Genomic DNA, 12,472 nt, shown 5'->3' with positions numbered 1-12,472 from the left:
TTATATGAATGACATTATATCACAGTAAGTTGATTGATGCAGTTTATTGATTGAACATCTAGAGACAGATAATGGTTGTCATTTCACTTCAGGCATTTAAAGCTGGTATTAAGAGTGATGGAGATGATTTTGTAAAATAAAATTACATTACTGTTGGCACAGGGCTGTGCCCGACTGTACTCCTAATCCCAGTCTCTTGTTAGCAGAGCATTTCTAAATAAGAATGTCCGAACAAGGATTGACCTAAAAAAACAAAAACTGAATCTGGGTGGTGCTGTGAACAAGAGCAAGTATTTTCAGTGGTGGTCTTATCCCTTTTCCCGGTTAGGGGTGCCACAGTGGAACACTGGTCCGCTAATGATTGGCAGTGAATTTTTACGTTATCGAGTTGCCAGCCCGGCACCCAACCTTCAAAGAAGGCACACCCACACACGCACCTACCTGCATGTCTTTAAATCCACTCTACCGCGGGCAGGACAAGCAGACTCTGCACAGAAGGTGCTCCAGCCGAGAATCCAACTAGAGAACCTCTTGCTGTGAGGCGACAACGCTAACCGCTGCAATGTCTACATTTTAAGCACACAGAAGAAAGGTAATCCCATGAATTAAGATATGACCTTGTATGGTTCTAAGTGGATTCCAGGTATGATTACCACAAATAAATAACTGGCCCAGTGTAATTTTGTGTTGAATGAATTATGACAAATCTTAATTTATAGAAGGCATAGTGGTAACCGGAGAATTGAAGTTGCTGCTGAAATGTTCCAGGAATAGTTTTAGGTACATAAAGTATAGACTGTGGTGATAAGGAACCTATACAGAGTAATTTAAAGTACAATAGGCTCTTCACAAGAGTCCATAATTCTGGCCAGTTGTGAGTCTTTAGTTTCAGATGCCAGAAATTGAGACAACCACAGAAGGTTAGAAAACCATCCACTCATGGGGTGTGGAGGGGGGAGGCTGTTCAATTATATAGTTTTCAGCTTATGGACCGAAAGTTTTAGTAAGTGGATATTAAGTCAGGGGCCATAGAAAATGAAATTTACTCTGAAAGTGCATTTATGTTTTGAAGAAGGGTTGGTGCGTTTAAACAGTAGTGTGTGTCCATAAAAGTAAGTCTCTATGTATTTCTCCTCAAGTTTTTAATGTGCAAAATTTTATATCTTTGCTACTGTCCACATCTTCAGTGAAAACTTCTAATCAGAGAGCAGAGCTTCCTTAGGAATAGCCAAGGTAATGCCTTCACTCTGCAGATTCAAGCTAGCCACATGAGAGAAAGCCCTTGCCAGATTGGGCCCAGCTGTATGGAACCAACTACCTACAGAGGTGTAAAAAAAAAAAAAAAAAAAAAAAAAATATGTAAATTTTCAGACATTTGGAAAACTCCTCCGACAACATAAAGCCAAATGCACCTGCTTTAGAGTCTCTGGATAGATTAACAGCTCTTATCTACACGATACAAGTACCCATTTTGTCTTAAAATGTGTGTTAATTTCTTCACTCATCCTTTGTAATTTATTTTTACCAGTGTTTTCTTTATTTGCTTTTTCAGTTTGTACTATTGTTCAGTCACATTTTCTGTACTCTTTGGTCTTGGCTGAAAAGGGTCAATAGACTAGCCCACCAAACCCAACTAACAAATGGTAAAATAATAATGTACTATAGTGTGTATGCACAGTAACACAGTATTCTGGTAATGAAGTGCATGTAAAGATGGCTGTGTCTGTGTGTTCTTTCTCAGTACAGTTATCCTGTGAGTATGTTATGTGATATCAAAGAGTTTTGCTTTGTTACTTTTATAGTTTGTGGTGTGACAACTGCATTAAAGGTGTCTTTAGTTTGCATGGAGTGAATGGCTTCTGACATACTACTGTTCTCCCCTCTTTTCAGTTTTTGATTTTCACCAAGCAGCTGATGGCATCCAGGAGCAACAGCGTCAAGAGCAGGCTGGGAAAAAGTGAGTTATAGTCTGCACTTTTTTACTAATATTCATAATGTGTGCATTGTTTTCTGTACTTCAAGTTGCTGCTTGTTTTGGATGCATTTTTCTGCATCACTTTTATGTTTCCACTAAATTTTTTTATAATGAATGTTGAATATTGTAGCTACATATGTGTTATAGACTTATTCTGTGAAATCAGTAGTGAATGTTTAGCAGATATACGGACTTTCAGGATTGAAATGGGGTAGCACGTGGCTAGTTCTCAAAGCTTAAATGCTGATTTGGGTTAAACACTGCCAGAATTTAAGAATGCATAAAACTGAAAGCTGGCAGCACACGTGCTGGGTGGGAAAATATGCTGTTGGGTAAAATCTGCAGTTTATCCAGAAGGTAAAGAAATGTGTAGACTAGATTGGCCAAAAGGAGATTAACAGACGCATGTTCTATACGAAGGCAAAGGTTGTGCTTAGATCTCTTTGTGGTTAGCTACTGAAGATGTATACCCATGAAGTGAATCTTGGCTTCTAGCCAGTAAGTTTGTTTTAATTCTAGCATAACTCTTCTGCCTTCAGTGGAAGATGAAGTGCAGAACAGGGGGGCCCTTTTCACAAGTGCAGTAATGGACCCATCAGCTGATGTACTCTCAGTATCCCAATCTTTTGCTTTAAAATTCTAAGATGTCCAAAAAGGTGTGTAAATTACAACACGCATGTTCATTATAGGAGTTGCTGCTGTGGCATGCATCCTTATCTGTGGAAATTCAATTGCTGGAGGATATCTTGGTTTACTCTTGACTTTCGGGGCTTTGAGATCCCCAGTGTACAGCTGGTCACATTCTTTGCCTGTGATGTCACCTTACATGGCTTGAAAGGTAAGAGCAGCCCACATAAAACTTTTGTTAAACCACTTTTATTGAATTATCACTTGTGACATAAGCAAATTTACATTTATAAAAACAACCAAACTGTATTAACAAGTTCACGTTTACAAACGTTACACTTCACATATATTGCTATATACGATGTAAACTAAGCAACATTACACATTATTTAATTTCTTCCGCTTTTTAAACAAAAAACATCTTTATTAAACCATCACTTTAAATAAATATATGATTGGTTATATCATAAAAGGAAAATAATCCACACCAACACAGTCCTAATTGCAAGCATTTTACATCATAAACCATACTGACACACATCCAGTTGCAAGTATTATATACATCACTTGTAATCTACCTAGTCATTTTCGGTCAAACATTACATAGCTCATTTTAAGACCTGCCTTCTTTTAAACCTCATTCAACCCCTGTATGTATCGTTCCCACAATTCCCATTTTTTATGTAGTTTGCTCCTTCCTTTTTCTGAAGATCTCACTTCCAGTTGTTTATTCTGTTACTATATTCACTACTTCTAGTATAGTTTTAGATTTTGATTTCCATTTTCTATTAGTTGCTTTTTTGGCAGCTGCTCTAATTGGACACAGCAAGGCCTTACCATGTCTAGGTAATTCCAATTTCTGTATTGTAGCTGAGAAGAATCATTTTGTCACACCAGTCTGCCCACCCATCATCTCTGACAGTGGATCTCTCAGAAAATCTTTTAAAAGTCCACCAACTCGCCCTAGAAAATGTTTCCAATTACCTTTCTTCCCTGTCACACCTCCAACATTTGCTGTCTACTGAGGAAACATTCTCTGGAGTCTACTTGGTATATAAAAATACCTATGCAAACATTTTCAAGCAAAAATCCTAAGTCTTATAGATTTTGTTGCATATTTGGGAGACTTGTATATATCCTCCCATTGTTTTTGTGAATTGCTTACCTAATCTATTCCCAATCCTTTCTAACCTCCTCTAATTTGATTCTTATAGTTATCATGCAATGTTTTATATGCTGTACTACTAATCCCCTTTTTTTAATGGCAGCTTCTGTTCTAGATTCTGCTAAAAACTCTACCACTGCTGGTCTTTTGTTAGGACTCCTGTTTCTCTTTGCCTATACTCTAATATCAGTCCTTGATAGGGAAGGCAATCTCGAACCTGCAGTCCAAATAAATTTGTAGTGTCTTCCCATTCTGTCATCTTTCCCTCTCTGTTTATTTGCGCCCACTATTTCAATTCCTTTGCCAGTCTTCTCCAATAAATTCAGCCCACTCTTGTCTGTTCCCTATATCCCTAATTGCATTCATCCCTATTGGCAATATCTCCTTTCTCAATTCTCATGTTGGCTTAGTTCTAAGGAGAATTTCTGCTACTTTATAGACGTTTTGTATGATTATTGTTCTCCTTTAAGGCCTGCATCCAAAGTCTATCTTTCCTTGTTTTTTGAGCTTCCTCCCTGTGTCACCATCATCCCTTTCCACTTTGAATTATAGATCTGGAGTAGGGACTTCATTTGTCAGCAACCTGTGGGTCTTGGATCCGATATCTGATCCGAGCCGGCAACTTGTTTCATAGCTAATGGATCTGAGCTCCTAGCTCCTCCCCTCACCCATAATCCCCTGCCAACCCTCCATGACCTCAGATCTAGTTTGCCGTGCTTGTGGATGGCTGGATTCCTTTGAGCTCTAGCGAAATCGTCAGTTAAGTCTGTTTTAGTCAACTTTTCTCAACTTTAATTTAAAAAAAAAAAAGTGTGTAAGAGTTAGGTTCCCTGTAATATTTATTTTTTCACATAGTGTTTCCCTCCCTTCGCTGGTCGTTAGTGAGTGTGTGTGTGTTTTTGGGGCCTGTGTGTTTGTGTAGCACTCCCTTTTCTTTAAAGTATGGCTGAGGCCCCAAAAGCCATTTTTTCTAAATGTACCGAGTGTGGCCATAAGCTGTCCCCCGGTTCCGATCCCTTGATCGGATCCGAGTGGGAGCCGGCTCTCTCAGGCCAGGGGGAGGAGTTCCCCCTCGGCCTTCGATGTAGTGGAGAGGGCTCTGTCGAGAGCATCCGGACCCCCGGCCCTTGTCTCGGCTCCACCCTGCACTCCCTCTCTGCTGGGCCAGGCTTCCATCACCCGGCCTCAGGGACAGCCTGCTTCAATGTCCCAGGTTGTTCCATTGGAACAAGTTGTTGCTGGCGAGACCTCCTCGGACAGCCCCCCCCCCCCGAGGAAGTGCCCCGCAAGCACAAGTGCAAGAGGAGGCACGTGGACTCCCCTGAGTCCTTAACTGAGGACACGGACTTGGATGAAGGGAAGGCTCCCCAAGATCACCCCTTGAGGATGTCTCCTTTGGAGACATCATGGAGATGCTGAGGATCAGAGGTGGGTGGTCTGCCCCCAAGGCTTCCTCAGAGTCTGTGTTTCTGGAGGCATTCGAAGCAGGCCAGTCTACCTCTTGGGTGTCCCCTCCGGCCAACCCCTTGATGGACCTTATTACCACCAGGGCGTGGAAGGACCCGGACACCGTGGAGCCAATACCCAAACACCCGGACAGGATACTAAGCCCCCCCACAGACCAGTCACACTGGAGCAAGCCCCCCCCCCCCGTAGATGCCATGTTGACGGCGGCAGCCACGAAGAGGGAACTAGCTCAGGAGAGTCCCTCAGTCCATCCACCGAGCAAGGAGTCCTGCTCGATGGACCGCTTAGGGAAGCGAGTTTTTAGTTCAGCGACCTTTTCGGTAAGGTCTTTGAACTATATGGCACATGTCATCAGGATGCAGCCGGATCTTATCAAAGAATACGCTGACCCCCCCCCCCCCCCCAAGTCCATGTCGGCGGAGGACAAACAATTGTACTCCACCCGAATGGCCAGTCTGAGATCCATTTCAAATACTTCTATGCGGCTATTGTCCCACACCACCGAGGGAGCCGCTAGAGTTAGCGGAGCGGGCCTAGTCATGAGACGTCAGGCCTGGCTCTGTCATTGTGACTTTGCGGAGCCCTTTAAAGCGTCCTTTGCGAACGCCCTTTCGATGGTTCTGCCCTGTTTGGCAAAACTGTTCGTGAGACACTTGTCCAGAGTGAGAAGGACGGGAAGATGTTGTCTGCTGTCGGAGTCCGCTTCTCTGCTCCCCAGCGGTCCTTTTCAAAGAACCAAAAGGGTCAGAAGAAAATGTGGTTCCGGAAATCGCAACATTCCCAACCGGCTCCGGACAACCAGTCCTTCCGTGGCAGAGGAGGACAGGGAGGACGCTGCCCCAGGGGCAGAGGGACTCTGAGGAGCTTTGGGTCCAGAGAACCTTTCTCTGAACGGCCCACACAGCAGCCCTGAAGGGTTGCCCGACTGCTCCACTCTGGAGGCAGTCGGGGGGGGGGGGGGCGCTTCTCGGAGCACCTAGCTGCATGGGAGTCCATCACGACAGACCGCTGGGTGCTTCGAATTATATCCAGAGGATACAAAATCCCATTACTTCATGTCCCCAAATTCAAGAACCTCCCCGATATACCACCCGATCAGAGGGAGGCTGCAGCCGCAGAGATTCAGCAGCTGCTGTGAAAGAGCCATCCAGCCTGTCCCCCAAGACCAGTTCGGATTAGGGTTCTACTCCAGGTTCTTTTTGGTGCCAAAAAAGACGGGGGACTTGAGACCGATTCTAGACCTGTCCCGTTTGAACCTGTCGGTAACCAAGGGAAAATTCCGAATGGTCACTCTTCAATCTGTTCTTCCCCTTCTAAGGGAGAACGATTGGAAGTGCTCTATAGACCTCAAGGATGCGTACTACCACATTCTAATGGACAGACTATCCAGGAGGCTCCTCCGCTTCCGGCTGGGAGCCAGTCACTACCAGTTCAGGGTCCTTCCCTTTGGCCTCACCACAGCCCCCAGGGTGTTTACCAAGGTATTAGCAGTGATTGCGGCCCACCTGAGACTCCAGGGAATACAGCTCTTTCCGTACCTGGACGACTGGCTCCTGTCCGCCCCAACAAGGCATCTACTTTGCTCAGCCAGAGATTTCTTTCTCCGCCTAGCCCCACAGTTAGGCATCACCATCAATGCCGACCAATCTGGCCCCGACACAAGGCGTAGAATTCATAGGAGCCAGAATAGACACCAGAGATCTACGAGCCTTCCTGACGTTGGAACGACTACGGAATTTGCAACTTAATGTGCGGGCCATCCTCCAATCAGAGACCCCACCGGCAGAATTGGTCCTGAGGGCGCTGGGCTCCATGGCGGCAGCGATAACGCTCCTTCCATGCGCCCGTCTGAACATGCGGGTACTGCAGTGGACCCTTCTAGTGCAATGGTCCTTTCTGTCTTTTCCTCTCCATCACCCCATTGCTATCAGCAAGGCTTGCAGGAGGGCTCTATTGTGGTGGCTCCATGCTCCGGACCTCCAAACGGACCGACCCTTCTGCACCTCTCCCCCTCTCGCCACGGTGACCACGGATGCCTCCCACCTTGGGTGGGGGGGGCATTATTCAGACAGGACCGTCCAAGGCACGTGGAACGATAGAGACCTCCCTGCATATCAACGTTCTGGAGGTGAGAGCGGTGCTGTACGCGTTGCAAGCACTTCAGAATCTCCTCTCCGTAGGAACGATTGCAGTTCAGTCGGACAACATGTCGGTTGTCTGGTACATCAACAAACGGGGGAATCCGGTCTTACCCTCTATGCCGCGAAGCCATGAGAGTGTGGGAATGGGTGATTTCCACCAACTGATTTCTGATTGCAACGCACATTCCGGGGCGGGCCAACATCCTAGCGGACAAACTCAGCCGCACCCTCCTTACCCCATACGAGTGGTCTCTCAACCCACTAGTAGCGAAGTAGATATTCGCAATATGGGGGCAACCCTGCTGCGATCTTTTTGCCTCTCCCTCAAACACCAAATGCGTCAATTTCTTTACTCTGATTCTCCCTCCAGGGGAAACCCCAAGAAGACGATCTGGTGCATGCTTGGCCACCCGGTCTACTTTATGCCTATCCTCCTCTACCCCTGATGCTGCAGCTCTTACAGAAAGCCTCGTGGTTGGGGAACAGGATGATCCTCATTGCCGCATTCTGGCCTCGGCAAATTTGGTTCCCTTACCTGTGGTCTCACCTAGTGAATCCCCCTTGGATTCTGGATCCCAGTCCGGATCTAATCTCCCATCCATCGGACTTACCGACCCCAAATCTGGACAATCTGAAGCTGACGGCTTGGTTGCTCCAGTTCTACTCCTAGTTAGGACTCCCGGTTTCTCTTCACCAGTCAAAGCCATCCTTGTGGCAGCGCATAAGCCCTCCACCAGGAAAGTGTACCGCAGTAAATGGAAACGTTTCTCCGTCTGGGCGGAGCATCATAATCTAGATCCCTTTACGGCTCCTCTTCCATCCATATTAGACTTTCTAACCGAACTTTTTAAGGAAGGCGTTAGTTGCTCAACTGTCAAAGTGCAATTGGCTGTCATCTCCCATTACCATGTGGGACATGACACAGGGTCCTTGATGTCGGCCAAATTGTGTAAAACCTTTCTCAAGGGCACCTTTTTGCTTAGACCCCCTATAAAAGAAGCCATACCACCTTGGGATCTTTCACTAGTTCTTCAAGCCCTGACTGCTCCACCTTTTGAACCTGCTGCTTCAGTAGATCTCAAATACTTGTCCTGGAAAACAGCATTCCTTGTAGCCATTACTTCAGCGAAAAGAGTTTCGGAGCTTCAAGCTCTTTCTGTGAAATCTCCTTATTTGATCTTTCATCCGGACAGAGTGTACCTCAGGACCAATCCCTCCTTCCTTCCCAAAATAGCATCCGAAACCAATATAAATCAATCCATAGATTTACCGGTGGTCTTTCCTAAATATCAGAATAAAGGAGAGTACAAGCTGCACTCATTAGATGTTCATAGGCAGCTGCGTTTTTATACTCCTAGAACAGCTGGTCACAGGCAATCCGACCAGCTGTTCATTTCCTTTGCCAAATTTAATTTGGGGAAAGCAGTATCAAAAATCTGTCCATCACGCTGGATTTCACAATGTAGTCTGTTAGCGTACCAAGCTTCTGGGAGACCCGCACCTGAAGGAGTTCGCGCACATTCCACTCGTTCCATCTCTACTTCTGCGGCCTTCAAATCTAGAGTTCCATTGGATGAGATTTGTTCGGCAGCCACTTGGGCCTCATCTCATACCTTTATTAACCACTACAAACTGGACGTGATTTCTAGAGGGAGAGCATCCTTTGGCTCTGTGGTGCTCCGCAATATCCTTCCATGATGGCCACCCAAGATTCAGGTAGCTGGGGACTCTGTCCCACAGGTTGCTGACAAATGAAGTCCCTACTCCAGATTAAGAAGTTATGTACTCACCATAGCGTTCCATCTGAGTAGGTAGCTTCATTTGTCTGCAACCACCCCCCCCCCTCCTTCCCCCTGGCCTTCAGTGGATCTATGTAAGTTGGAATACCCTTTTTGGGTACATATTGAGGGGCAAACTTGATCTGAGGTCATGGAGGGTTGGCAGGGGGTTAAGGGTGAGGGGAGGAGCTAGGAGCTCGGATCCATTCACTATGAAACAAGTTGCCGGCTCGGATCCGATATCGGATCCAAGACCCACAGGTTGCAGACAAATGAAGCTACCCACTCAGATGGAACGTTATGGTGAGTACATAGCTTCTTATTTTCTGCTTGTGCTATGTGTAGGAGCCTTAACTGTGTGTAGCTCTGACATACCCCTTCAGATTGGGTAATATAAGTCCACACTGTTTTGGAAGAATCCGCTTATCCCACTTGACTCTTGTCTTACCCTCACAGATACTACTTCAGCTCTTTATTGCTGTCCACAACTTCTCTGGTTGACCTCTGTACAAAACTAATGGGGCTGTTTTAACTGCTAATATCTTACTATCCATATAACAAAGCTTCCATTTTTTTCAGTTTTTGTATTATCTTTTGTTTAGTCTCTTCCCACATATCCTTAGCTGCTACATCAGAATAATTTTTAATCCATACTCTTAGATACTTATACATATGATGTTGCTGAGCCTATTCATATGTGGGTACATAATTTGCTGCTATTGCCTTTGTTTTACCTTTATTAATTTTTGTATCCTGAAAAGATTTGAAATTGTCTCAATGTTCCACAACACTGTAATGTTACTTTCTGGTTTTGTCAGCTATAAAATATCACCTGCAAATATAGCCAGTTTTTCTTGACTACCATACCAATTATTCTTGAATTTGAGTCCCTTATTTTCTTTGCCAGTTGTTCTAAATGCAAATAAAGGGGAAAAAGGACACCCCTGTATGGTTCCTCTGCCCAAGCAGAAATTGTCAGAGAGGACACCAGACACTTTTTTTTAATTTCCACCTCTGATTCCTCATGTATTCTCCTAATCAAACTTATATTTTTTTCAGGAAGTGCAAATGCTTACATTGCCCTGCTCTTAGTCATAGCTTGCTCTGTCAAATACTTTCTCTGCATCAACACCCATCAACAGCAGTGATATTTTCTTACGTTCTGCTTCCCTCTGGATCATCAATGTACTGTTAATGTTGTCAAACGTTTGCCTCCCCTCCACAAAACCACATTGATCCATGTCTATCAAGTTTGGCATTACTTTGTCTATTCTTGTAGCCATTATAGGCATGAACACTTTATAACCAGGGATCTGAAGTAGTTACTTCATTTGTTCTGCAACCTGTAGGTATCGGATCCGATCTCTGATCTGAGCCGACAGCTTTACTAGCTAAAAGGTCCAAGCTCCTAGCTCCTCCCCTTACCCATAATCCGCTGGTACATACTCCCTTACGCCAGATCTCATTTGCCGCGGCTGAGAGAAGCTTCAAGTGAAGAGCTCCTAGGCGTGGGTGAGAACTTTCTGGTTCATCAAACCTTAAAAAGTCAGATTCAGATATTTTGTGTGTGTGTGTGTGTGTGTGTGTGTGTGTGTGTGTGTGTGTGTGTGTGTGTGTGTGTGTGTGTGTGTGTGTGTTTATTAGCGCCCTAGTCATCGTATATTATTATTAGTTTAATATTTTTGCCTTAATTTTTATTTCCCTACCCCTTAGTGTGTGTGTGTTGTGTATTATGGCTGAAGGGCCCAAATCCATATTCTCTAAGTGCACTGAGTGTGGCCATAAGCTTTGCCCAGCTGATGGCCACACTCAGTGCGTTCTTTGTTTGGGGGTGGCCCATTTGTCCACCAGCTGCCAAATTTGTGCAGCATGTAACCCCCGGGCCACCAGGGGATAGGAGGAACAAGTTAATCCTGGCGGGATTATTACCGCAGGATTCTTCTTCCTCCTCTCCCTCTAAGGCACAGGCTGTGACTGCGGCCCCCGGACCTTTGGACCCCCCTACCCTGTCTGGGACTCAACCTCCCTCAGATTCTCAGGGTCAGGGGGACTCTTCTTCCTCCTCTAGGGAGAAGAGGCACAAAGACAAATAAAAGCACAAGTCACATGAGGCTGGGCTGAGACTCGTCCCTCAGCCCCGCCATCTAAAGTTGCGAGTCCCTCCCTGAGGCCCTCCGGATCCTCTCCCTCTCGGCTCCGTTCGCCTTGTTTCTCGCCGGAGGAGTATCCCCTTGGTCTTCGAGGCGGCCCCCCCGACCTGCCTCTATTACCTCTTCTAGATCTACAAGGAGCCTGACCGACGCGGACATGGATCTGATGATGCGTCGATTTTTGCAGACTCAAATGCAGATGGGGGTGCTCCTGCCTCCCCCCCCCTCCGTGGGAGAGAGCAGCCCCCTTCTTTTCCCCGATAGCTCCTTCTCTGACCTGGTTTCGGAGTCGTCGGATCCGGGCCATTTCGGAACCAGGGAATTGTCGGCGCCGACAGTACTAGTTACTTCGACACAGACTTTACCCTCGAGCTTGTCGGATCCTGGCTCTCGGGGCCGAGAGCAAAGCTTCGGATCCGTGGGGGTAGGTGTATCTTCGGCTCCGTTCAGGTCGGAGCAAACTTCCCTCTCTGGTCCGACCGCTTTGGCTCCGCTGATCCCTACCTCTGAGCCGAGGGGTCTGCTTTCGGAGCCTGGGGAAAGCGGGTCGCCTTCGGTGTTTAAGGTAGTGGAGAGGGTTCTGTCGATCTTCCAGATCCCCGGTCCGGGTGATGGACCCTCCCCCCCCCCCCTACGCATTTGGGTCTATCCTCCATCATCCGGCACTGGGACAGCCTGCGCCAACACTCCAGTTAGTTCCCTTAGAGGAACAGGACCCCGTGGGCGAGCCCTACTTGGATAGCCCCACCGAGGAGGTCCCTCGCAAACGGAAGTGCAAAAGGAGGCACCTGGACTCCCCTGAGTTCCTCACGGAAGCGACAGATTTGGATGATGGGGAAGGTTCCCCAAGATCACACCCCCTGAGGATGTCTCCTTTGGAGACATCATGGAAATGTTACGAATTAGAGAAGGGTGGTCTGCCCAAAAACCTTCCTCTGATGAGTCTGTGTTTCTGGAGGCGTTTGATGCAGGCCCGTCTACCTCCTGGGTGTCCCCCCCGGCTGATCCCCTGGTAGACTTAATTACTACCAGGGCGTGGAAGGAACCGGACACCGTGGAGCCAATTCCAAGAAGGCCAGATAAAATTCTTAGTCCTCCCTTGGATAGGCAGGCTTGGTCTAAGGGTTCACCAGTAGATGCCATGTTGGTGGCGGCCGCCATGAAGAAGG

At 46.5% G+C, this 12,472-nt stretch overlaps 1 protein-coding gene across 1 annotated transcript in view; it reads left to right on the top strand.

The window, feature by feature from the left end:
• LOC122805472 (adenylosuccinate synthetase isozyme 2-like) overlaps positions 1-12,472 on the top strand; it is a 613,428-nt gene that overhangs the window by 203,600 nt on the left and 397,356 nt on the right. Inside the window, exon 5 of the mRNA XM_044075655.1 lies at positions 1,891-1,957. Coding sequence (XP_043931590.1) covers positions 1,891-1,957 — 67 coding nt within the window. The remainder of the gene's footprint in view (positions 1-1,890; positions 1,958-12,472) is intronic.

Source organism: Protopterus annectens, chromosome 6.part1 (assembly GCF_019279795.1).
Source record: "Protopterus annectens isolate FY-2018-M chromosome 6.part1, PAN1.0, whole genome shotgun sequence".
In the NCBI taxonomy this organism is placed as follows: Eukaryota; Metazoa; Chordata; order Ceratodontiformes; family Protopteridae; genus Protopterus; species Protopterus annectens.
Note: the sequence above shows the minus strand (reverse complement) of the source record. Positions and strands in the feature narration are given on the sequence as shown.